The 27815-nt window shown below is 41.2% G+C and overlaps 1 protein-coding gene across 1 annotated transcript in view; it reads right to left on the bottom strand.

Moving 5' to 3' along the window:
• COL14A1 (collagen type XIV alpha 1 chain) overlaps positions 1–27069 on the bottom strand; it is a 126927-nt gene extending 99858 nt beyond the window's left edge. Inside the window, exons 1-5 of the mRNA XM_050915839.1 lie at positions 27006–27069; positions 23035–23156; positions 17665–17781; positions 16393–16536; positions 13082–13168 (exon numbers count right to left, since the gene is read on the bottom strand). Of these exons, the coding sequence (XP_050771796.1) occupies positions 13082–13168; positions 16393–16536; positions 17665–17781; positions 23035–23122 (436 nt within the window). The 5' untranslated portion in view covers positions 23123–23156; positions 27006–27069. The remainder of the gene's footprint in view (positions 1–13081; positions 13169–16392; positions 16537–17664; positions 17782–23034; positions 23157–27005) is intronic.
• Positions 27070–27815: the final 746 nt, after the last annotated feature.

Below are 27815 nucleotides of genomic sequence, written 5' to 3' on the forward strand. Positions count from 1 at the left end.
TGCTTGCAACTGATGCTTTATTACTACTTCTTGGAGAACAAAAAAACACTAAACATTTTGAAGCTCTTAAGGCAGAAACATCTGCCACAGTTTGACAACACCTCCCCGCCCCCTAGGTATTGAGCTAAATTTGGATGTTGAGTTTGAAAAGCCTTGAGGGTATGGAGAGGAGAGATGAGATACGGGGTAGGGAGACAAGAGATGAGGTGAGTGGTATGTCACAGGCCACAGATAATTTAGTCTTTTTGAAGGAGCTACCATCCCTATGCTCACAATTTAGTTTTCCTTCTTTTATCATACTTACTAGAAAGATCAGTGCAAAAGACCAGAAATTTTAGCACACATTTTTAACCACATAAACAAACCAAACCCAAGCAAAGACCCTGCCGAGACTAACATTTACTTCTGAAACAGCTGTCTGCACCACTATGCAGCCCTAATTCTGCTAACTTTCCTGCATACAAGGAAAATAAATATGCTCAGGCATCAAGCTGGTGCTCCAGAGAAGCTCCTTTGAGGATTCCAGGAGAGCAGAGTACAAGAATACCACGGCTCCACTTACTGGGGAATAATGAGCCAAACAAACAATTCATGAGCCAAAGACACACACACAAAACCCAGCAGTCAGCTAAGCAAACAGGACTCCCTCATTATATGCAGGCAGACTAGTACCATCAGTACAGCTAACCAGACAGGTGAGAACACCTTTGAGGTGGAAAACATGGACCACTCAGCCAGGTAAGTTCTGTTTCAGCTACTAACTAGCACCTTTTTAACCAAGGGGCATAGCTCAATTGTAACACCAAGGCTTACTCAGCACACAGGGCACCAGGCAAAGGGTGCTGACCATGAGACAGCCCAGAATCAGTCCTGCATCAACAGGTCCAGAAAGAACATGAAGACTTCAGATTATGCAGTGAGGGTAGAAACGACCCTGAAATCATCTCTTCTCAGTACTAGCTCCTGCTTGATGTTGATCAACAGCGTTAGTATCAGATGAATGAGACAGACTGTGAAACAAGACTCCCTCCCTCTCAAAGTGTAAGAAGCAGCCTTGAAAGGGAACTTGTACAGCAGACAGCTGAAAAGCAGAAGATTCAGCACCTTCTAGTTGCATGCAAGACAAGGCCATCTCAGGGATCACAGTCCCTGAAAAGAGATGCCAAAGCAGTAACTTTAACCTCCCATTTTGCTGTCCAGAGCACAAAGCAACGCAGCTTGTTCATCAGGGTATTCAATACAACGGGAATGCAAATCCACGATGAGTTTGCTGATGAATGCACCAATCCTTTACGATCGTAGCTTTCTTACAAGAGGGTCTTGGTCTTGCACTTCAGTGTTTATTAATGTATGTCTGCTACCACATCCCCAAAGCTTTTTTTGGTTCTCCCTTCAAGGTTGCCATACAAATTTTAAAAATTGCACAGAGTTTCAACTTGTTACTATGTAGCTTCAGTTTCAAAGACTAGGTAGTGTCTTCTATCAAAGACAAGCATCCCTCATGATATACTGAGATATTTGCCTAGAATATACATAGTCACGAGCAAGTTTACAGACTTCAAATTATGAGAATTCATGCTGCCAGATGATGAAGAACTGTTAAGGAGTGTCTCAGCATGGTAGTAACAAAAGTATTTCAATAATGAAACATGTCAACACAGACCCTGAATCTGAAGGTAACAGTCTCTTGCTGCCAGCAGAATCCAGCCATGCCAGCGCACTGCGGATTGGATGGATGCTCAAGAGCTAATAACTTGAAGAGATGAAAAGCAGTCTGAACAGAATGAAAGACCGTTCATTCAGCTGAGCTTCTATTAGTCATTCAAGAACGTGAATAGCAGTCTCCCACTTCAACTAAGAATAGCTTGCACAAAAAAGGTCAGTGCCTTAGGGAAAGCTACCAAAGAAAAAAAGAGCCCAGACAGGAGGTTTTCAGTTGGGAATGGTTCAGACTTACTAAGCATTATACATATTTACTGTGCAGAGATATGAGGACAAACGTCTTATAATTCAAGGGTTATGAACCGGAGTAGTTCTGATATTAGGAGCTGGATCACTTTATGACAAAATTTAAACTTACATTTAGGTCCAAGATAGGCTAAGTCTCTTTTTCTGCTCTTTTTCTACTCTGAGAAAGCAGAAAGAGAGCTATAAAGCGGGGGGGGGGGGGGGGGGGGGGGGGGGGGGGGAGGATGGTTCTGAGCTACAGATTCTCTAGATATCTATGTCAACACTGTGTCTACTTTTCAATGAAGCAGATGCATTCAAGGAGAGTTACTAAAGAGGGACAGGGAGGCAGACTGTGGATAACAGAAAGGCAATCTGTCCAGTCTTCAGCTTCTGCCTGGCCTGGAACACTGTATGAGAGGTAATGCACAACCACGACCATTTACATGATGTTAACATACTGACAGATGGAAGAAAAGCAGCAGAAAGGAGGAGCCAGGAGGTAAGTGGAATCCCTGGGTAAGAAGGCAGACTGGCCGTAATTTCCAATGCCAAACTTTTTATTTTCTGAACAAAGCAATTTGTCTGGCATACACAAATTGAAGAAGGTATCCAGCAACTTCCTTGTTAATACTCAATCTCAAACCAGGTTAAGGTAAATAAATAAAATTATTCACAATTTTACAGATATCCAAAACAGACAAGGCAGTTACAAAATATATACAAGACCCTTCTTATGTTAAGATCAACCCCTCCTCCCCCAATTGCTCTCTCTTTCTCTCTGTTCCTCTCTCTTCCCTGATCTCACTTCAATCAGGGATTCCTTCTGCCAGTATCAAAGTGCACTACTCCAAGTGAACACTTTCTCAATTCCAGCCTTCATAGCCACTTTTGGGTCTTCAGTTTCAAGCCTGCTTTCTCTCAAGAAGATATTTCTCTCTTATTCAGACGATTCCAACACACTTGCAAGTAAACTAATGGCTACTTAGTTTGGCCAAATGGCAGATGTAAATGCTGCAATCTCTAAATGTAGCTTGCTTGGTTTTCTCCAAAGCAACTACCAAAATGATGGCAAAGAAAAAGCATTTAAGAATTCTGTCCATGTCAGTGCTAATACTTCCTATCAGGTTTTCCAGTCGTGGGAGGCAGGAAGCAGGAGTCTGCCGAAGGATCCTGGCCAGGTCCATAAAAGTATTGCCATTGCAAAAGGAAATCCAAGTTGCAAGCAGTAGTCAAAGGATACAAAAGCTTAGCTATGTCCTCCAGAGAAATTCATATGACGAACTCCTGGAATAAGCATTGATCATCCACAGCACAATGAGCTAAACTTTCCGGACAATAAAGGGGAGTTTATCCAACAGTTTCCTTGCAACAGAGTCCTCCTGTAAGTCCTCCAGTGACTAACAAGGAATTTCTAATGTACAAAGCTCTGCACGGTGGCTCAAAGGTTTATAGACTAGCTTGGAAACTTAATGGATGCCTCTCATCAAATTCTACCTTCTGAGAAGCACAGAAACAAACATGGCTTGGATGGGGTATCCTAAATTCATATGTTAAAGAAAACAACAGTATATTCTGACAAGTCTACTTCATCTCCTGTTTTTAAACAGATATTTCCATCACCTGAAGTTGAGAAAGAAGATATCCATGAGGAGTCACATAGAAGAAGAATGGAAAGCCATCACTCGTATGGCACAAGTTAAAAAATAGTCACTGTCAAAAAAACCCATGCTCTGCCAACCTAGCATGGATGGGGCCTGCTGCTAGGATGCTGGGCAGGTTCTAAGTGGAGTCCAGAGCAGAGATCTTTTAGCACCACATCAGGATGGTGATCTGACCAGCAGTGAAACCACTGACACACCAGCTGGCTGCAGGCATTTAAGTGACAGTCCTATTGGCAAAGATCAGATGGTCAGGTGCTACTTTCACTAGTGAAAGCTGAGATAGGATGCATCATGGATCCTCTGCTTGGGCTAAGGTTGGGCAGAACAAAGCCAAGTGAGTCCAAAGCCAGAGTGACAGGGTCTGAAACTAAAATAGCTCTATAAAATTATTCCTGAGCTAAGCAGCTTCAGAGTGGCGAGAAGAGAGTGGTGAGGGGAGCATAATTATAAATGCTTGCCAAAGCTCTGTGGTGGTCCAAAATGTTCTCAGAATGCTGCAGCATGGTCCAAGCATTCCCCAGTCTTCTCAAGGGAGGCATGGGGATCTGAGGTCACCCCCCTAAAGAAGCATAGATAAGAGATTCATTTTTATGTTCATATTACCTTTAATTGATTAGCAAATGCTAGAACAAGCAGGTATACACCACACACACAAGAGCTCTTCACAATCAGGTCAAAGGACTGCCTGTCACTGCATGCCACACAGTACTGAAAAGCAATTTTTGGTAAAGACTACAAAAATCCTTGTCAAGATGGTAAGCACAGAACTCAAAAGTAAACTGAAAAAAAAGCAGTCCTGATGTAACGTAACAGCCTACACAGAGCACATGTCCCCAGCTGTGAGGCAGTTAAATGACAGCAAACGTGCATCCTGTTTCATATATGACAAGGTAATGCATCCACATACCCCCTACAGACACTGCAAAGATGAAATATTCAAGTGTCAGTATGATGTATATACATTTTTTAGGGAAATGTAGACAGTAGCCTACCGTTGAAACAAATGCAATCAATAGTTCTAAACTTCACTATACTTTTTGATGCAAACTTCAATTTACACATGTACAAAAATGAACCCTATCATACTGAAGTACTCTACAATGTTTAAAGAACTTACCATACCTCCAAAGTAGGAGATGCATCTGTCCCTATCTTGCAGCATCTAAGAAAATGATGCTAAAGACTAATGGCCAGGGTTATGTCTACACTTTGCAATGGAGGATAAGGTAGAAGTCCTTGAGCTAGGTAGTTCTGAGCAGGCTAGTGCATTCACCAGGGAGTGTGCTGTACTGGACAATATAGCTGCACTGCTATTAGTTTTGTAGTAAACTTAGTTGCATCTAGTTCAAGCAACCCTTCAATATTATACTGCACTACATTGGAACAACAACAAAAAAAAAAGGTAAGCAGAAAGTTTAAACAAAAACACTGATCAGCAAATACTAATCATGGAATTATCAGAAGTCACAGGATACCTCGCTGGTGACCTTGTGCTTTACCTATTATGCAGCCTCAGGCCAAGTAGTTCAGTGTTTGCCTCTTGTAGAAGTACAGTATAGACCCAGAAACTAAACATTAATTACAGGGGTCTCATCTTGCTTGTATCTTCCAAGACCAGCAACACATTTTTATAACTTGTACTTACTTCATAACATGGTCTGTTCATGGTTCAGGCTGGTGGGGGTTACTGCTTAGGGGGTAATGAGACTTATGGGATACAGGAAAGAGTATCTGGGGATTGTACAAGATTTAGTATGATATGTTCAGGAGAGGAACCAAAGGCAATGAAAGGGAGGGATCAAGATCGTTTGGGGAGGAACAAGCATGGGAAAAATAGAAAGATAAAGGGATAAAGGGGGCTAGTTCCATCTACACAGGTGGCTGGTTTGGCCAGCCAGTACTTGTTTGGCCAAACCCTGTGCTTGATCACCCCTGACATATTGGGACTACATGCTCAGTCTTGCTACTGGCTGGATCTGGGGGCATGGAGCTGGGGCAACCCTGCATGCTTCTACTGGGCTACAGGATACAGTGATCCCTAACACAACACAAAAAAGAAATCATGTCAACAGTGGAAGAGCCAAGTACTTTCCAATAAACTTTGCTTTTATCCTTAGATTGCAGAAGCAGATTAATGTGCAAGGTCTGAGAAGACAAGGACTGTTTAGGAAGAACAGAATGGCACTGGGGAAAAATGCCCACCCAACATAGTTAACAATCTCTTTCTTCTGCTTGCTCATAATACAAGAGCTAAAGTGCCCTCCAGAAAGCTCAGGTAAACACTGTTAGTAAGGCCGGGGAATCACTGTTAGTAAGGCCAATTATAGGTTGTGTAAAGACATAGTTAATGAGTTCCATAGCCTAGGAGTTCAGTAAGTAATAAAAAAAATAGAAAAATGTCATGACTAAAACCAACATTTGCAGTTACATTAGCCAGGATGAAGTGAGTAAAACTATGAAACACAGCCAACAGAGCAGAAGTTCAGAAGGTATTCATTCCTGTGGCTTAGTCAAATACCTCATAGCACTCGTTTCACACTGTCTAGTAATACTTACTGAAGCATCTGACATTAACTAAACAGACAAGTTAATAAATTAGATAATTAGTCTCTTCTGCTGAATAGTATTTTAATATACCTCTCTGCGGATTTTTTCCTACTCTGCTTAAATAGTGCCATTCAACAGCTACAGAGTGAATGTCAAAGCTTATTTGCATCAAAGGTGATAACAGTATTGGAAGAACAAAGCAAATCAGTGTATTTTTCAAGTTTACTGCACCTCTCATTTCTATCACTATCTGAAGACTGATGTGACCTCACTGCAAGAGTTATTATAATAGAAACTTCAGATATGTATACCATGTCATTTTGAGGAATTATATGCCTTTTGCATTATCTGATAGTGTGCATAGCACTGGAAGAAAAAAATATTATGAAAAAAATAATTCAGAAACATTTACTTCAAAAGAGTGTAGAAATAATGTAAAATACAATGATAATGTAAAAAGATAATGTAAATTATCACTAATAATGTAAAATACATTGGGAAGACAAAAAAAAGATCAAAAACTATCTCACTGCAAAACAGAGTAACTTTGGATATGTCTACACAGTTTTTGCAGGCAGCTGAGAACTCCACCTATTTTCTAGACATAGACCAGGAAGCTAAAAGTTATGTTCACAAGAAAAACTACAAAAGATCCAGCACCAAAGAGACATCATTTCTGCATGATTCAGAGCACTGGCAGAGCACACTCACCTGAAAGAAACTGCAGGCATACTTATTCCTATTAATACTTAGCAGGTAAGTATCACAGGACAGATGGCTTCAGGTCTCTTTCCAGGAGATTTTATGATACTAAACCCTGAAAGTGCTAAAAACTTGAAATTTAGTACAATACAACCAAAATCTCTTCTCTGTGCAGCACTGAGTAGTGAAGAAAACAAAGAGGAAAGTGGGACCAGCATGTGTCACAGGGAACTCTGACTGAGTGAGCAGCCATTCTCCATGATATTTATAACTTGTATGTATATATATATCTGTACGCATAACAATAATAATAGTATCGCTAATCATACTAAATTCACTAAAGGTCACTAGTAAAGGTCACTAATAAATTCTTTCAAAGGAAATACTTGTTTATCCTTACAGGTCGCTTTTACCTCTTCCTCAAAAACTTTTATATTTAAATTAATATACAAATGCAGGAATATTGATCAAGACACATGAAGTCACTATTCAATGTTTTTAACATTAGTTCATGTTATATTACCTACATAGAAATATATATATTACCTACAGAAAATATAACCTGGCATCTGCACCTTTCTATTATATGTTGTGGCAGACAAGGTATGGCATTACACAGCTCATTAAAAAGAACTTCTGCAGTTTTTTCCTATCTCTGAGGCCCGCTATGATTTCTACATTATTTTTCACTCACCCAGTGCCTAATTTTTCCATTCCCAAGTTGTCCTTTCTATATCCATGACCCAATAGATTAGCTATAAATTTTCTTTCCTAAACTTCTACCTGCTTGTCTCAGTCTTCCATGATGAGAAACTCAGATCTAGCTTTTATTGTCAGTTGATTTATCCTAGAGCTTCCTCCTGTATACTCCGTTATGGGCAGGGAACTGAGGGGCAATACCCTTCTTCTCAGGTCATCCAGCTGGCTCCACACCGGCCCAAACAGCTCAGGTAACGTTCTGCCAGTTTGGTTCCTGGCATGTGGTGACTCCATCAGAAAGAAGCATCTAAGGGATTTAAAAAGTCACAGGTCTCCCAGGCTTTTTAACTAGGCCACACGTCACTAGATTTTCATAGGAATCAGTAAAAAACCCCACACCTGCTCCTAATTGACTTGCTCCAGGGATGAAATGCAATTTTTGTTTGGGAAGGTTGAACTAACTAGCATGTTCTGTGCTGTGCAGTGAAGATCTCTGACCTCCCTAACAAGTCATACTTACTATATGACTATATGACTATGCACTTTATGATGAGAAAGTAACTGTTACATTGCATCATATATAAATCACATAATCTTTAATGGAAGCTTATTTTATCATCATTTTAATAGTCTACAGTCTGTAGAAGGCTTATCCTGTGAAAACATTGTTCAGAAGAGAAATCTGGTCCATACATGCTCTATGCTGTCCTAAATCATCCCGATTTGAGATCCGCATAAAGGAATTTCTGAACAGGGTAGGTTTAAGACTGTAAACGCTTTAGTCTAGTAGAGCATTAATAGAGCACCTCTTGTATTGGGTGTCTGCGCCCAGGTTTGGCAGCAGGGAGGCTGCATGGGTGGCCTTTTTGAGAAGAGGCCAGGGGCCGCCCTGTGCCTGTGCACAGCTGGTGGCACCTCTGGGAAAACATATTTAAGAAAGGGCAGAAAATGCCATGCAGAGAGAGGAGGAGGGGCAAAAAAGTGAGCAACAACAGAGGGAACCCCAAGGTCGGAGGAGGAGGTGCTCCATGGTGGAGCAGATATTCCCTGCAGCCTGTGGAGGACACACACTGGAGGAGAAGAAAGGTGTGATAAGAAAGGAATGGCAGAGAGAAACCACTACATCCTGATCATAACCTCTCAACACCCCTTTTGCACTGCTTGCTTCCTCTCTCAAGGGACTTGGACTGAATGTAACCTGCAGTGATAACAAGGGAGGAGGAAAGGAGTCCGGGAGGAGGTCAAGTTGAGCCTGGGAAAGCGGGGAGGAAAGCTGTTGTTTTAATGTTTGTCTTTTTTGTTTCCCACTACCCGCATTAACATTTTTTTAAAAATTATTTTAATTGGCAGTAAATTAAGTAAATTTTCCCCCAGTTGACTCTGTTTGCCTACCATGGTAACTGGTAAGTGGTCTCCCTGTCTTTATCTCAACCCATGAGCTTTTTCATGCCTGTTCTTCCTCTTTTCTCTCCTGTCCTCCTGGGCAGGGGAGTGAGCAAGCAGCTAGGTGGGAGTCTGGCTGCTAGCCTAGACTAAGCTGCCACACCTCTCAACTAAAAACCCGCAAAATAAAGTCCACAAGCAAGAAAATAAAACTGGCCCTCAGTGTTTTGTTGCTTTTATTGAAATGGGCGGCTAAAAACATTTCAGACACACAGAGAAATACTCTGCAAAGAAAGGATATAGCCACATATTTGCCACAGGATATAGTCAAAACACTGTGATTATCCCCTCCCCAAAGGGATTTGATTAGAGAATCACTCGTAGAAGCTCTCTGAGAAACTGTAAAACATCTGAGAAGGCACAGAATTTATTAACCTCTGTCGCTGTACAGAAAGGAGCTTTGTACATGAGGGAGTTGGAGAAGCGCCAGGGTACAAGTACTCAAATATCAGTGCATGCTGAAAGAAGCTGAGTCTGTGAGCTTTATCTCAGAGAGAAAGAGAAAAGGCTTCTGACACTATTAATATGAGTGTGCACAGCAGCGATAAATCACTAAGCTGAAAACTGACAGGTTCTGAAAAATATAGAAAGGAGATTCAAGACTTGAAAGTGGTTGTGCATAAGAACTAGAGAAGGTTTCTGGAAATCAAATATAAAGTGAACATTTGACAGATGAGTGCTAGACATTAAACCTGAATTAATTTGGCACAATACATTACTGGATATACACTGGAGGTTTGTTTGAGATAAGAGCATAGTACTTAGATCAGGAAAGAAAGGAGTAAATCTTTTCAAACTACTTGAACGGGCAGGACAGAATAGATGGAAAATTTTAAGCTAGGTTACTGAAGCTGCTGGAAAAATTACTAGCAAGCCACACAACCCACCGACAGAGTTCCATAAAGACAGAGTGAAACTGAAATACACTCTAATTTAAGGACAGAAGAAAAAAAAAAATAGATTTGGGAGCTTAGGAGAAGACATCCACACCCCCCAGCACTACCTAGAGCCTCAGACAGTTGGTAGTCAAATAGCAGACAGCACTGCAGAATCAGTCCTCCAAACCACAGATGAAAATAAGAGTGAGAATCTTTGAAACCATCCAGAATCATTAATATAGGTATCCATCTTGTATTTCTTAGTGAAGAGCTGGTTTCTATGAGTAGAAGGGTTATGGTGAAATCTTTGTCCCACTGAAATTGAAAGTTAAATTTCTGGGTTTTATTATGTGACCCTGAAGAAAATATATTAGCTAAGTATTTATAAACAATAAATTTCTATGATTATATGCCTTTTGTGCCTTTCAGGAAAATCAGCAGGATACATCTAGATTAGATCACAAGAGTTATTATAATGCACAAACTGGACCTTGCATTATTGACAGAGTCCACATGCTTTTTCATACACACTGAAAAGTGTATTGCTGTGCTTTATTAAACATTGATTTCAGATTTTCTGGCCTACTAAATGCCAAATCTGTCCTAATATTCACACTGGAGAATTTTGCCAGACAATTCCCTATATGCAGGAGAATGACTGATGACTTTTGCCTTTCTAAGGCTTGCAAAGACACTCTAGTTTCTTCTTATATAAAAATCCTTCTGTAACAGGTGAGGCAGATGTTCACAGAAGGCACCTCCTTACATCAAAACTTGACTCTAATACTTGCAGAAATGGTGAAATAGGCTTTTGCTATTCTTTCAGTCAAGACAAGAGCAGAAGCCACAACCACGGACAATACCAATCTGGACAATGTTGTTTTCAATTTGTTTTGTGGGCAAAGATTGCTCTTGTTTTCAGATAAGATATTATACTACCCAATAACTTCTTTTGTACTGTTAACCCCTAAGGTCTTACCAACTTGATCAAGGATATAACACAGCCACAGAATGTATCAGGGTTGCTATTAAATCCATCAAATTTAGCTATATACTAAATTGTTATGAAACCAATTAACTCCTGACCTGAATTCATTTGGTCACACTCAAATCATTTCCTGTCAAACATCTGCAGAGGATCAAGTTATTCTTCATGGTTTTGCCATAAAATTTTGCTCTTATTTCTTTTATCCATTTCTTTCACAGACTCTTCCTTATTTATTATGATCCAATTTCAATTTGAGGTGGAACAGCCTTTATATATTAAACTAGGGAAGTTTTGATACCATTATTCTTTGTGTATCAATTCTGAATTCTCTTCTACCCTAGCTACGCATTTTTTGCTGATGCTGTTATTTCTGCAGAACTTTTTTGCTTGGACTCTCACCCTACTCCCACTGAAGTCATTCAGTTGGAATCTCCATCACTTTGAATAATCATTATACTGCGCAAAGGGAAGAAATATGCAATAGCTAGACAGTAGGAAAAAAGTCTATTACTTTACATTAAAATATAGCTGTGTTGGGAATAGGGCTAAACAAAATCAAGAATTCATAAAAATTAGCATAACATTTTTTCTTTTTGGTCACTTTTGCTGATCAAGAAGTTTGTAAGTTTTGCCTTTCTTTCAAATATATACCCCAGTTTTCTAGTAAAACCTGCTACAGTAAGTGTAAGGCAATAGCTTTTCACAAGTGCTGGATGGAAGTGTATTTTGCTCTGATACAAACTGCCCTGATACAACTGAAGAAGTTTAGATGAATAAAAAGTTGTGTGGGGAGGAGGAAAGCAATTGAGCTAAAGACTTCGCAAGTAAACAAGAATCCTAAAAAGGGAGAGACTGCAGATCCAGTCTCCTCTTGCCAACTGTATTTTTGCCCCTACTCCATGAAAAAGCATAAATCCTCTCCCACAGTCTGGCAGACACTTTCCTCGGTCTGCGTTTAATCAACATTTTCCTATTACAGGCCCAGTTTTCCCTCCTTCAACTTTTATCACTTGTCCTTCATTAAGAAAACAAATCACATTTTCCTTTTTTTAGTTCTCTCATTTCTTCCAACTCAGTATTCCTCTAGTCATGAAAGAAAGATCACCTATCCACTACCCCATCATGCACTAGCAGGTATAACATGCTTCTTTAAGTGTTGTAAATACTAGCTAACATTTTCCCCAATGCACCCAATGATGTGATGAATTCAAGGGTGCTTTGGCTTGAGAAATGCTGTATGGAAACAAACTTGTATAGTGTTAATAAATACAACATGACACAAGCATGTATGGTAAGAAGAAAAACCCACTAAAGTGAGAAAAATTTGCATGGGCTTCCAGGAGCTTTGGGTGAGGTCTTTGATACTTGCATTAGTAGGAGACAGAGCTAAAAGGGACGGGAGAAATGGGATCCTTGAAACTGTCCAATTTATTCACAGAGAGACTATTTAAGGTCATATCAAGTTATTCTCGTCTGTGCTTGTTCTGTACGTCATAAATAACCACTGAAGGGAATAATTACTGTTGGGGTTACTTCATAAAGAAGATGCTATTTGAATTTTAGAATAACAGGAAATAGAGTTATATATGAAGCTTGAAATAGATTTTACTGTCCATACTAGATGAGCTTCTCATGACAAGCAATATCACATTTCACAAGAAGATTGGCTCCTTGCAACCAGACAAAATGAACTCCTTTTTTTCCCCTCAAAATATTTCAAATGTTTCCATATATATGACCTACATTAGGACAGAGTTATCAAGTTATTATGTGCCTAATTAGACAATAATACCAATTTGACCTCAGGCAGGAATTAATACTGCAAGTCTGTCTTGCAGCCAAGACGATATGAAATTATTATTATGTATACACACACGCGTGCACTTACTTTACTACTCAAAGTGCAGTCAGTAGGGAAGTACAGGCAACATGATTTTTAATGCAGGTTCAAAGACTGCTTTTATGCTATTCATGGTGGTATTTACTGCTTACTGTACAAAGTGGTAAAGCAAAACACAGAACTAAAAGCAATACCTCTGTTGTAGCAACTCTCCAATATTCCTGAAAATACGGATTTTTCCCTTCTGTTTAACTTAACTCTGGGAACCGGATTTGAAGTACTGATTTAAAGAAAATCTATGCAATGACCAAGTTAAATAAAAAAGCTGATTATTTTCAGAATATCACACAAGTCACATGTGTTATGATCTGACCTTCTGGAGCTGGTTTACTCGCATTTGTTTTTTCTGGATCCTTCACTTTGGATTTATTTGTTTCTTTTCTTCTCTCTATATCTTTAACTGAAAAGTAAGAGGGAAAAAATAATCAATCAGAAAAGAAACAGTGCCGTCAGAAGCATATAATTTTCTTCTTCCAGATAAAGAAGTTGCATGCAACATCTTGTGATATGCTTAGGTAACAAGTGGCTGTTACTGGGTTTTCCCTCCGTCCCTTTGGGTTTATTCTTTTTATGAATCTTTCTCCATCCTATCATCATTAAAGTTCTCAAAAGTGACTGTCCTCACACAGGAGAGTCCAAATACAGTGACATCAGCACCTAAGCCCACGCTGACAAGATCCAGCACTGGAAATATAGTCCAGAAAATTGGCAAAGCTAGCTGGGGAAAGTCCAGCATTGCAGAGTTCCACTCCAAGTCATTCAACACAAAAGCACGTTAATCCAGCTGTTACATTATCCTCTTTAAAGAATCAGCTTAGATCCCATGCCCAAATCTGTGTTCAGGGCACCAAATACTCCCATGAGAGCAAAGTTGCTCCAAAGCTCAGACTTCAACAGTTTCCTGTCTCACAAGTGGGTGGGATACCTCCCTTATTATGTCCCAAATCTCTCATAACAGCCGAGCAGAACCCAGCTTGATTAGCAATTCCTAATATTACATTAGTAGCCAGTATCGCTCTACTCATAGTCTGAAAGATTCTGGCAACATCATTGCTAAAGTCACATATTGGGGGGGAAAAAAATCCTCTCAGAATTTCCTTAGAACACTAATTGGTGTCAACGCCCCAGCTGTCTACAATGGCCAGGAACAGCTTAAAAGAATGAAACAGAATATCTTTCATAGAAAATAAAATTCTACTCCAATTAAAATCTCTAGTTTATGTAGAGCTGGATTATGACTGACATTCATCCAAGCAGGCACTGAGTCTTAGCCAGGATCAGAGTCTGTCTGTGCTACATCGTTCAAAAAACACTGTGAGAGGGTGAAAGAAGGTTATCTGTCTCTTGAAACATATGCTATAAAATAGACAACACAAGTATTCTGTTTTACAGAAGTGGAACCAAAGCCAAATGGATTTTGCTCATTTACCCAGTAGTATATGGAATATCTGGAACAGCCAAGAATGCTCTAAGTTCCAATCCAAAATATAATCACAAGACCATCCTAAGGTCTTAGGAAGACAACAAGCCATTGTCAAACATCTGAGTGTGACCTTCTCAGTGTGATAACCCTCTGCAGAACCTACAGCCCTTACACTCCAGGTATAGAGGTAGGAAAACTGATGAAAAAATAACTGAAGTTTTGACTCCTCTCCTTACTAACAAAGCATGTGTACCTGCACATCACCTCTACCTTTAGTGAATAGTCGTGAAACAGATTCAGAAGCAAATTCAGGTCCACAAGCTTGCTGAGGAGTCAGCTTTTAGCAAGGTAGATTTTGGTTATTAGCTGGGTTACAGATAAAGCCATGATGACACCAGGTCTTACTCAGAAGTATGGGTTTAATCCTTACCTAAACAAGTCTCCAACTAAAATAAAAAAGGTGAAACTACCAGAGTAATACTAGTCAAAAAGGATGCCATCGCTTAGCCTTCTAAGGGCATTCCTTTGAGAAAAGGCTAAGAGCAAGCTTGACAGCCTCCTGTAATGCTGTTGAGTGGCAAGTCTCCAGAGAAACAGTACAAAAGTTTGAAAATGCTCATAGGACACAAGTTGGTCGTGTCCTGACAGAGATTTCTGGATTTGGAAAAGCCATTTCTAACCGTCAAAATTCTAACCACATAGGAAGAACAGACAAGAAGACACCAGTTTTACTCACATATTTACACAGAGAAAAAAACTTATCTAGTGCACATTTTACAGGTGCATTTTAAAAGGAAAAAATTCCCCAGTGATCTTTGTTAATTACATACTATGTACAATAACTTACAAGCAGCACTAGAATAAGAAAGTATACCTGGCTATATAAACAGGAATACTTTTTTAACAATAACATTTTATTGTAGGCTTGAGAATTCTTTGTACATCACAGTTACAACTCAGCAGCATTAAAAACATACTTCCAATGCACTAAACCAGAGGATATTCTCAAGGCTTTGTATATGTTTGACCTTTTTTCATCTCAAGAATTAGTGACCACTTGTCAGAGAATGGGAAAAAACCATAGCATACAGGACAGCACAAAAGAAGGATCTGTATACATGCTGTATCTGGTTTTACTCATGCAAGGCATCATATTGTCAAATGAAACTCCAGCCTCATTAAGTACTACATGTTTGCATGCAGCAAATTCTGTAGCAAAGAAAGAGTATACTAAATAGAAATCAAGTTGCCAGCTCTACTTTTCCTGAAGAACAGAGGCAGTTTAAAAACCAGCCACACCTAATATTATAGAAGTTGGTGTAGCTTTCTATGGGCTGCTCTTTAATGCTAAAGTAATCTGTGGTTTTGTGGGTTTCTTAACCGGGATAGAACTTAAAGTAGTAAACACACAGCTGCAGTGAAAAAAAGCTAGAAAGACTTTGACACACACCACATCAAGCAAGCAGCATATTTTATCTTGTGGTGGTTCTAAGAGAAAGGTGGTTTAGCAATAACAGTGAGAAATATTCAGTGTCAAGGGCATTCAGTAGGCTTTCAACTGTACTCCCAGACTGTTACATTTTTGTCTTTAGCAACCAAATCTCCACTGATCATATTTAATCAAACTGTTTAAGATGCAGATCAAGACAAATAAGCTAAGACATATATATCACTATGATATAGACATTAAGACTATGTGTAGGTCAGATAAAGTCTTAAGCATAATTTGTAAACATATTTGACAGTTGAAGACCAGTAAGAATTTAGCCTTTCATAGTATCATTGAACTAGCAACTAGTTGCCAGTTGGCACAGCTATAAGAATGTTTTAATAAAAAGTTGGATGAAGGAAAGGAAATTTTTTAAGTATCAGAATATAGCACTTCCCTTCTTGTTTCCACTCACTGAAGATTCTTTTCCACGAGATACTGGCTAATTTCATAACAGAATGGGGAAGAAAGGGATTCCAAACCAATGTAAACAAAGATAGCCCAAAGCAAGAATCTCCTGTGCAAGAGCGACTGGATCAATTCAGGCCTCCAGCTGTATATGTACCAGTTAAAATCTGTGGCTCTGATTAGCCTTCCACCACAGAAGAAACTGTTTTTACATTGTCCCCTTTGTGTCAGACTTTGTTACAATCTCATAAGTCATGTTAAATATCTGATAAATTCTGCATGTCAGGCATAAAAAGACACATACTTCTGAACTGGCCTTGTGCTGGCTTACTCTCCTTGTCTTCACTGAATGCAATGATCTGAAGGGCATAGTTTTGATCTGGAATAAGACCTTGAATAATTGCTTTGGTTGCAGTGTTTTGAAGAATTAACTGATTGGTTTTTCCACCTGTAAGAGAAAAAGACAAAAAACCCACAAATACATAATTTTGTTTGCATTTCTTATAGCATGGTAAATGTAATGACTTAAAACTACCTCAAGCTCTACAATGACCCAAGTGTTCCCACTTTTGGGACTACCCATACAGCCAGGCCAGAGGGCATCCCAGAAAAGCAAGAAGTCAGGCAGCCTGACCAAAGACATGGACCAATTTTCTTAGATGGAAACGCTCTAAGATCAATCAATCAGCCTTTGTATCTGGGCCTCATGGAATAGCCATGGTGTCCAGCAAAACTATTAATTAAGAACAGAGGAAACATTTGACAAAAAGTGGTCAAGTTTGGTAACATCATACCCACAGGCTTTCACACTGCTCTGTGATTGGCTGCCAGTTCTGACCCCGTCGTACCCACGTCATCTCTGAATACCGTCTTTGCCCACTTCCTTTGGGCAAGGAAATTTTCATGTATAAATACAAATATTAAACATTTCTATGTATACATATACACATATATAAAGACTGTGTACAAATATGTATTTTAGCTGTGTGTTAAAAGTGTATCTATATCTAAATTTAAATATGTACAGAAGTAGTACCTCTACACAGGTAGCCTGATAAAGCCACTTTGTTGCCTTTGTTTACATTTCAAGTTTTCATTCAAAAAAATTTTAACAGGTTTTGGGTTTGTTTCGTTGGTTTTTTTTTTTTCCCCATTTGGTCTAAAATCTTTTTGGTCTTTTCTGGGGAGCTCACTATGGGAGAACACCCAGGGAGATCCACCTCAAAGCTTTGACTGAAACAGGGTTCCTATGCTCTCCCTTGAACACTTCCTAGACTTCCTTAAACCCCACTGGAAGAAAGGTAAAGACAGATGATCAGTGACAATTCCCAAGGACTACATATGAAGCATAACTAGCATCCACCCACTTCTACTACCTTAAGCATTCGATTCTATGCCTATGACCACCCTCTGGCGAGATCGATTTCTCTCTTCTGTTGACCAGCCAATACTCTGTTATCCACAGCTTGCTCACAGTTCCTTCATTCTGAAGGATGACACTAGCCTCTGAAAAGCTGTTCAGCCTCAGAAGACAGTCCTTTCACCTTAAAATAGAACATACAGACTTTTGTTTTACCTGAACTTGGAGTGACAAGAAGCTTATATCCAGTGAATTGCCCTTTGGGGGCTTTCCAAGAGATCTGTACACTGTCAGGACTGACTACATTATATCTTAGTCTTGTTGGTGGGGACACTGCAAGTGGGGAAAGAAAACAACATTTTAAATTCAAGTAAAAAGCAACTGCCAATTTTAAACAAACATAAAAGTAAACACATATAGAAAGACAACACAAAATTTTAATGATAAAGGATGCAAGTTATTCAAAATGTCACATACATCAGTTTATTAGTTTGTAAAATTACATCCCCAGGTGCACTACTTCCCTCAGACATACCTTTTATTTATCTTTTTATAAAAACAAACTAACAACCTAACAGCAGAGGACAGGAAGACAAACAGTGTTAGATGTTAAGACTCTAGTTTAGCAGGCAAAGCGGGTAATAAAAATGCTCTTTGTTAATATATGGGGATTAAAATTGCTCTCCTTGCTTACACTGACAATGTGCATTACCTAGCCTCCTTTACTTGACATTACCGTGGGTGTTTCCCCACATTTAAGGTTATTCAGGGCCAAATTTTCAAAGCCTTGTGAAGACATAATAACCAAGAGGAAAGACAGGCATGCACAAGGCAGAGGGAACATCAGCTGCCCAATTTGCAAACCTGGCCTAAGCAGCACACAGACTTGCCTAGCTGCAAGCACTGCTTCAGTCTCATCAAGACTAGCAGGCATGCATAGGCTAGTCAAAATTTAGACAGGGGCAATCTGGATGGTAAGCAAATCCGGCTTATATTTATATTGTGCCATCACCTAGGTTTCAAATAGAAGTAGCAGGTTAAACAAACAAAAGCATGAAATGATTGAGAAAGAGGTGGTATTTCAGTGAAGCAACGCACAGAGGAACAAATGGAAAATCCACCCTACTTTGTTACTGCAATATCAGCAACTTTGTGTCTATGCACATAAACTAGTTTTTCACAGCTTTGCATCCCTCTGCTCAGGCAAGCTCCACTGATGCTGGACAACACTCTACATAGCATTTCTGCTCTGCTTCAGGGAGCCACATCCCTCCTTCACAGCAAACAACTGAAGCAGAGCTGCTAGTTGTGCAGCCTGTGGTATCCAAGGCTGCCAATAAGGGGAAATCTTTATACATTTGAACAGGGTTTGGCTCACAGAATGTGCTAGCCAACAGTCTCTGGCCTCTCCATTTGACCTGCTACAGTCAATGCAGCTCTGGCACTAGCAGCAGCCAAAGACCTGTCCTGAATGGATTACTTTTTCCTACGTGCTTCTTTTTCCAACAGCTTGGAGGAAGAAAGAAGAAGGAAAGAGGCAGGCTGCAGTTTTTTGAGATTTGGGGTGGTGTTTTTTTCATGTCATCTACCATTAAAAACATTTTGGGTCTTAGAAGTAAAAATCTGGACGTTTAATACAAGAGATGTATTCCCTTGCATCCAGCCTTTCAAGCCATAAGGGACAGTTTTGCCAGACCAAAGGCAGGTTCTGCAGTTCCCTGCCTTGAGGGACTCAACACCAGAACACAGAAAAGCGAGTACATAAACACCAAGAACAGCTTAGTAACATCTCCACATTCTCAAAGACTTCAGAGAACAAGCTCAAGAGAGGCAAGGGGACAGGAACAGCAGGTAGCACACCAATTCCACACACCCAAAACTGTTCTGATTCGCAGCACTGGGCTTACACTCAAACAATGCATTTCCCCAGTTGCTGGGCACAATCTTGCCCGACCTCATCTTCAGACTGCCTGCCACCTCCCTGAAGTTTAGAGAAAAAGAGGCTGCAAGCAAGAGCGTGTGCAGGAATCACTGCAAATACAAAATCAGTTCTTTGAAAATTTGGCCCTCGTATTGCAAAATGTTTTGCTGGGCAGGTTTCTGCAAGAACATTCAGCATGCTATAATTGTAATAAAATGACAGAGACTATGGCAAAAAGTTTTGAAAGCCAAGCAGACTGTAGTTATGGATTACAGCTTTTAATTCATTCTCAAGACTCATTCTGTCTTTGAGCTATACATAAATCACAATGAATTGGGGCTGAATGAACCAAGAGGCACAAATCATACCTAGAAGTTTGCAAAATATGCAATTCCTTTTATTATTTATTTTGTCTAAGGAATAGCAAATAAACTTTTGAACAAAGACAATATGCAAGTGTAAAAATGCTGCACATTTTACCAGGATTAAGTAGTAAATTTGTATGGGGATTAAGAGGCAGAGCAGAGAGCAACAAAGTAACACCAAGGATTGACAAAAAAATCATGTCTTAGAATTTCAGAGTTCGTTTTCTCTGCCATCTTTTTCCTTCCCCTGTCATTCCATTCCGTCCTACTTTCAACTTAAGTGTTTCTGAAAGCACCTTCTAACAAAGAAGCATAGTTCTGGCCTAATTGCTATTAGCCGTCACCAAACCAGGTAAATTTTGGGAGCCCCTAAAAAACAATCACAGATCTTACAAGCAAAGAAGGACACAATCACCAAAAGTTTTTCTGTTTACTACAGAGTTACAATGTGAAAGACTAGAAAAGTTGTGCCAGAATAGTCTTTACATAACTAGTCAATTTTCACTGGGTAGTTTTTGTATCAAAGGTGGCAGTGCAGGGGAACAGACATTCCCACACAGCAATTAACCATAAGGAAGAAAAGAATTATTCACCAGACAGATACTCAACTGTGTCTTAGTTGTGCAAAGACTAACGTTCTGGCATAGAAAAGTACATATAGCTAAGGAAGTTAAAAATCTAACACTTGAACAGACAACAAAATATTGATGGGAATTACTACACATTCACCAACCTGAAGAGGATATCTTTATTTCTTTGGGCCTTTATTGTCTGTGGAACAAAATCTCACTTCTTGCAGAAAGGGAAAAAAATTAATCCAAGCTGAGTCAGTTAACTGATAAAAATCAGTAGCTAGAGCTTGTTAAGTGGTTTTACAGGAATGCAAAAGTGAATGGCCGTCAGCAACATTAGAGCAGTCACCCGAAAGAAAACTACAGCCAAGTTCAAGGCTTTGGTTTATGCCACCAGATAAATTAGCACTCCAAATACATGACTCTTGTGGACAACTAGGGAAAGAGTGTTTTGAACTATTCAGTATCTTAATGGAAAGGAAAAATACCATAAATTGCATATGTGCAGCTCTAAGACATCCGATAGTCTAAGACTGGATACTAACTGAACCTTGTGGCTTCCAATTTACTTTTGTCGTAAGAATTGAAAAAGTTAATATGCACTGCAATTACTTAGCAATTACATTAGTAACACATGGAAATTATTGCTACACAAAGAAAAGTTTCCATCTTTAAATACAGAAGGCAAATTCTGAAAGCAAGTTACTTTACGGAAATTAAATGGAAAGTCTGAAGTATTTTTCTTGCCCAGCACTATTTCTGTGTACAATATGAGAACATAAGTAGACAAAAGCTGGATTTTTTTGTTGCTGTTATTTAAGTGACATTATGGTGAACGAGGAAGAAACAACAGTGATGAAAGAATAATTTTTTAGTAAAAACTGAATGGCACTATGTGGTTTATAAGGCATTCAGGCAATAAATGAGATAAAACCATGTAGCTCAACGCAGATAACTCCTCAGTTGAAGGAATAAGTTGTAGCTTCAGGCGTGTTGACTTCAGTCTCCCAAAGATATTCTCCTTTCCAAGAAGTCACATTACACACCTTTACCTGAGCATCGTTGCCAAAGGAAGGAAACACAAGCTGGAACTAATACCAGCTCTTCCTACACCTTGGCAGAGCGTACAATTTCTTAAAACAGACAAACATACTGTTAGTGCTGTATTAAATTGTAAATAGTTAGCCAGCTGCATGAAGAGTTTACTGAGAGAACCTTGAGAAAAGAAAGGATTTGAGAAACATCTTATTACTTTAAGTGTAGCAAGAGATATTTTTATTCTGTGAACACGGAATAGAGACTGTGTAACACCTCATTCAATAACATAACAGTCATTTTGGGCCAAGGCAATAGTCCACTTAGCTTAGTACCACACTGCTGACAGCATTCAGCAGCTGATGCTTGCTGAAAGAGTATAAGAACAAGGGAAGTATTGTTCTTTATTCATCAAGTACACCAACTCTAGCTTCTGCTGGTGTGATGATTGTGAAAAAAACTCTCTCTGACCTTCATTTCATTGTATTAATAGTTTGAGAGTTTTCTCCCTTACATATGACCGATGGTTTTCCAAGGAATCTTGCAAAACTTTCTGGAGACGGATCGCAATCCCCAATCCTGTTTTGCAAATCTTAACCATATGTATTAGGACTGAAATACACAGAAAGAGGACTAACCATATGCTTTGCTTTATTGGCTCATTAAGTCACAAACATTCTGGACCTCATTTCTGACCAGAATTGATGTGTTGAACATTGGGAACATGTATTTCTTCATTCACCTCACATCACCCACATTAAATATTACTGCTTACACGTGTCCCTAAGTTCTGGGAGAGGCTTGTAAAACACTCGCAGATTCCCAAACATCCAAGATGGTATGCTTCCCCAGCACTCGAGTGCCACGCAGACTGGACAGCATTGCTACTTGCATTTACCAGAACCTGGAAAGCCTCAGGTTGCCACTACTCTCCAAATGTGCTCATGAATAATGCATTATACAAGACGCTTTAGAAGAGACCCAGGATCAAATTCTGCTCCCAGTTATGCCTATGCAGTCTCATATCAAAGGGATTACATAAAGTTGAGAGAACCATCTTTCTTTAGAAATCATAAAAACTCATTGGCATGCTTCCTCCCTTCTTCCCCAAGCAATAGGATAAATTTTCTGCAGAAGTCAAACCACTGTCAATACGATCCAACAAGTATTTAAGTCTAACAATCTCAGCAGTATCTTTTAATACCCACAAAGGAGATTTAAAAAAAAAAAGCTGCAGAAGTAGTCTGTGACATTTAACAGTCCTGTGCAATACTGTATGATGTAAGTGTTACAATAGCTACTGTTCCAACAAAGAAAAAAGTATATATTCCATACAAGCTTAGTATCATAGCTGGTCCTTCAAACTTACTTGATTACATAGAAGACAGTCACAGCTATTTCTGATCAGTACTTTCACGTAAACAATAAATTTAAAAAAAAAATATTTTGTATAACTCATTTTGAGACACCTGAATTTGCAAAAAGATTTATGCTTTTGAGATACTAGGTTCAAAGAGCACACATGAACACATAATTCTACTCCCTCCCTGAGATCAGCAGCAAAACTCCTGCTTCATTTCAGTAGTACTGGATCCACATCCTACTAAAATGGAAGTAACACTTGTATTTGGAATAAGAAAGTCTATTTCTGCACATCAGAGTGAAAAGCTCCATCTTCTTATTTATGACTTACCTTGGCCCTGGGCATCACTGATGAAGAAAGCTGTGACAGCTAAAAAAGCCAAGAAGAAACAGCTCTGTATCTCATACCGAAAAAGCATCTTCTTCCCCTCAATACACACAGTATCAGCAGGTCTGAAAACACATAGAACAAAACAACTTATTAAACCTGCAAAGATAAGGCATCCACTTTAATGAAAAGTGTGGGCAAAATCTGGATTCCATTAAAAAAAAAAATCAGGAATTTGCCATAGACATCAGTGGAGCCAAGATTTCATCCTGACAGTAGTTTTATAACCAAAGCATATTTTAACTGAAAGGGACAAAGAATCCCATTTGGGCCACTCAACGGTTCTGAAAATTCGGCCTATGTAAATAGAAAACTGATATTCTTTGCATACATGAGTATTGGAAGTAGAGTTTGCTATGCATAACAAGGTAAAACGGGTATCTCTATACAATCCAGTGTTGCAAGCACCTTATCAAGATACCTGTAGTAGAGAACTCTGAAGCTCTCAATAACAAAGTAGGACTAAAACTGTTATCTACTCTATATCCAGAAAGCATCCAGAATGGGATGATAAACTATGTATTTCAGGACTCTGTAATAAAAAAAAATGAGATGAGAACTGCCCTGCAAGCCTACCATAAAATAGCAAATGCATGAACTCAGTAACACCAGTGAAATAATCATTGATCAGTTCAACTGAGCAATTTTGCACATCAGCTGTCAAAGCAGGCAAAACTTTGTTCTGAGGAAACCCAAGTCCTCTTTTCACTGTCCTCTACAGCCTACTCTATTATTCCTTTTTCTGTCTTATTCAACTTATTCTGTGCTCTCTGTTGTACTGCCTGGCACTTACAGTGACTAAAGCAGACACAGCTCAGAAGGCATGCAGAGTATCAGCTGGGTAAGCACTAATTCTATTTGTAGGTAATACCGTGGTCAAAAATATTTACTCTAACTTAATCAGTTAGGAACATCAACACTTCAGAGTGCAGCACTATATGAACACTCAAGGTAGTCCTAGGTGAACTAGTTGGGTTACAGGAAGCAATTTTGGTGCCAAAGAACAAGTTCCAGAACGGGTAATTTATCTGTCCACAGAAGCTAGGTTAAGAACAGTACAAACTTCATTATCTGAACTTGGCCTTTAATACTTTCCAGTACAGTTATTCAACATATATAGAAGCACCTCTCAAGATACATCAACATGTTCATAACATCGTGCTTATAAACATTTCTCTATCACTCAACTTACTGCACTAGTTCAACGGATTTTCTGGGCCATGAAGAAGATTTTTTTGCTGCCCTCTCCTGTTAGTATTTTACAGGAGAATTAAATTAAGATAATTAATAGTAGATTTCTTGCTGTCAACAAAAAGTCAGCATTTGAAGGTTAACTTTGGTGAATTTTGGTTTTTGTATTTCTGTGTTGCAGGTCCCTCCCATTTACCTCCTGTGTCATCTTCTCTAATATTCCCAACATATCATCATTGAATTTGCCTTCCATGTTTTCACTATCTTCTGAGGAAGGCACAAAACAAGTGGTTCAACCACTATCTAATATAAAAGGCAGACTTAAGTACCTCAACCATTATTAAACAGGTAAGAGGATAAGACCTACATCTCCTTCTCTCTTCAAGTATTTACAGTTTACTGTAGCTATCCCAGGACTTGGTAGGTCTACTGTTGCAAATCCCAGTCATGAATGCTTGATATGCCACCTAGAAATATACAGGGGGCTTAATCATTGTGAATTCCATCCCCACAGGAGGTTACCTAAGTTTTAGCCAAATTACCAACAAATTTCACACTACTTAAATATATATTTTGAATCCATCTCTTACAGTATAAATCTCTCAAGACAGAGGCAAAGAGCTAGATCCAATAACAAAGATGTGCACCAGAAACTTAGGTACTGCTACGGCCAGTTCTCAGGACACGTCCTGCAGATGAATTCAGAAACCCAAGCAAAGTGCCCAGGCTTCCTACTACATGAGCACAAAGAGTCAGAGACCCAAGGACTGGATCCAGATGAGTCAGCACAGTCAGCAGACAGTTGCCTAGTGACAGGCAATAGGAAGAACGAAGAGAGTTAAGTCTTAAACAGTCTGAAATCCACCCCTTGTGTATCTCACATTCGGTATCAATGCTTCTCCCCTCACTCAGGAATAGAACCTGCAGCAAGTAAATGTAGACTCTTCAAAGAGCAGCATACAACTCATTCTTCAATGCAGTCACCACTGACTATGTGCAGATTTCTTTCCATGTAATAACCCAGACATTAGAATACTCACTCACAGTGGTGGCTCAATTCCCTATCTGCTAGATTTGATATAAACCCCCCTCCCAAATAAGAGCTATAAATACTGACAGGTAATCCTGTGTAGAAACACTCTCTACTGCTGCTTTTAGAGAAAAGCCATTGCGCAGAGAAGTAAGATTTATTGGGATACATACAACTAGTGCTAGATAAACTAGGCACAAGTTCACCTCTGCAATGACCCGCACTTCAAGGTTTACTTAACTAGGAAAGGCAACCACCAGTCTGCAGCCACCTTGTGGCTGACATCATCTGGGAATAAAAAGAAATATCCTATTTCTCCTGCTTTTTATATATTTCACCTTTTATTAACTACTTGGTAAAACAGTTATCTGACAGAATAGCCCTGGCAGCAGAGGCCAAACCCTCCCGAGCTAAGAGGCCTGCCCGTAGGGTGAGCCCCACTCCCCTGTGTGCTCACAGCTCCTCTCCCGGGGGGGGCTTCCAGGACGCCTGCCTGCCCGGGCCTGGCAACAAGGCACCTTCTCCTGAGGGAATGACCTGCCTTTGAGACCTCCCAGCCCGGGAGAAACACGACGTACATCTTCGTGCTCCGTACCGCCCTGGCTGCAGAGGCGCACCCAACCCAGGCGAGGAGGCAGAGCCACCTCGGCACAGCCCTGGCACCCTTCCCCGAGACGGGCAGGTTAGCGCTGCCCTCCTGAATGGGAGCCCGGGGGTTACTTCTCCTATCGCAGTGGCTCGTTATGGAGCGGCGTGACCCTGCGTCCACCCGCTGCCTGGGAAGAGGGACACGCTTCTCGGGTCGACGTCCCGCGGGGCGAAAGGAAGAGTGCGCCCTGCCCCGGCACCGCCGCGGCCTCGAGGGAGCCGCCGGGCCCGCCGCCATGGCCGCCGCCCCCACACGGGACGGGCGGGAAGGCGGCAGAGGGGGCCGGCGGCGAGGCGGGGACGCCGTCCCGGCTCCCGCAGACCCGCCGGCGGTGCCACGACCCAGCCCGCGCGTTTCGTTCGCCTCTCCACAGCCCCCCGCAACGCGGCTCCAGCCCGGCCCGAGGGGCCGCGGCTCACAAACAGGGCGCCGCTCCTGACCCCCCGACTCCTCTTCGGGGCGCTCCCCGCCACCGGCATCCACGGGCCTCGCAGTGAAGAAAGGGGCAGCGGGGAGCTCGTTGCCTCCGCCGAGCTGAGGCGAGGGACGCGCCCTGCGAGCCTCAGGGGCTGCCCGCCGGGATCCCCCCTGCCGGCAGCGGCCCGCCGCAGCGGGGCCGGGCTCGCCTGCCCGGGCAGGCACCCGCTAAAATAACACCCTCCCGGCGCCGGGCGTGAGGAGCCCGGGCGAAGCGATCTGCCTCGACGCGCCGCGGGCGGGCGGGAGGGAGGATGCACCCGCAGGGGGACGCGGGCAGCAGCCAGACCCTCCGTTTTAAAGTGTGACTGGTTATTTTTTAGTCATGATTATTTTTAAAAGTAAGGCTTTTGCAGGACTTTCTAAGGGGCTCCCCCTGCCCGCCCCAGGCTTGCCGCTTTCCACCCCTCCATCTCCTCCCTCACCCAACTGTCCCTCCGGGGCTCCGCTCCGGCCGCCGCGGCGGTGGCCGGGCAGGTGGGTCGGAAGCGGTTCCGCTGCTGCCGCTGCCCCCCCGCCCGCCTGGCCCCAGCCCCCGGGGGGGGAGGAAGGGGAGCTCACACCGACCTGTGCGGGCATCAGCGGGGGAGCAGCCGGTGGGGTTGCGGCCGCTCCTTTTCACGCGGGGCTGTGGGTGCTGAGGCGGCTGCGGGAGAGCCGCTTCCCTCCCCTCTGGCCGCTTTTCCCCTCGCTGCGCCGCATCTGATAAGGCGAAAGGATAGCGAAAGGAGGCGGGCAATTATAGAGCAGAAGGTGGAAAGAAGGGGGGAAAAAAAAGAGGCATGAGCGATGCCTGAGATCCAGCCCTCCGCCCCCGAGCCCGACCTCCGCGGCGGGGGCGCGGCCAGGTGCGCGGGGAGGCAGGGCCGGGGTGGGCGCCGGGGGTGGAGGGGGGGATTTCAGGCAGCGTTACACGTGCAGGTGCTCTGCTTTTCAGTGTTCTCTTTCTTCTGGTTTTGCTACTTTTTAACTCATTTTCCTCTCCCCGAAGTTCCTCGTTCACTTCGTTTTAAATGATTTAGAAGGTGCCTGCTCCGCAGTACGGCTTGGAATGCGAGCATCCCCCAGTGCCAGGTATTGCGATGTGTGGATTAATGATTCATGGGGGAAATATTTATATTAAAGTGTTCCAGCACTTGTCTGGCTTAGTATAAACCTTGATTAAAAGCGTCATACTATATATTGCACATTTTTGCCGTATGCATAGACACTGCAATGGGGACGTGGAATTGCAGAATCTGTGTTCATACAGAAATATGAGTTACCCTATGGTATACCCTACTGAATTTGCAATTAAGGCTGCTACTCATGAAGTTTGTAAGTCCCAAGAATTTAAGAGGTGAATGAAAATATTCATTACAATGTGCCCGGTCATCT

The sequence above is a fragment of the Gymnogyps californianus genome, chromosome 2 (genome assembly GCF_018139145.2).
Source record: "Gymnogyps californianus isolate 813 chromosome 2, ASM1813914v2, whole genome shotgun sequence".
In the NCBI taxonomy this organism is placed as follows: Eukaryota; Metazoa; Chordata; class Aves; order Accipitriformes; family Cathartidae; genus Gymnogyps; species Gymnogyps californianus.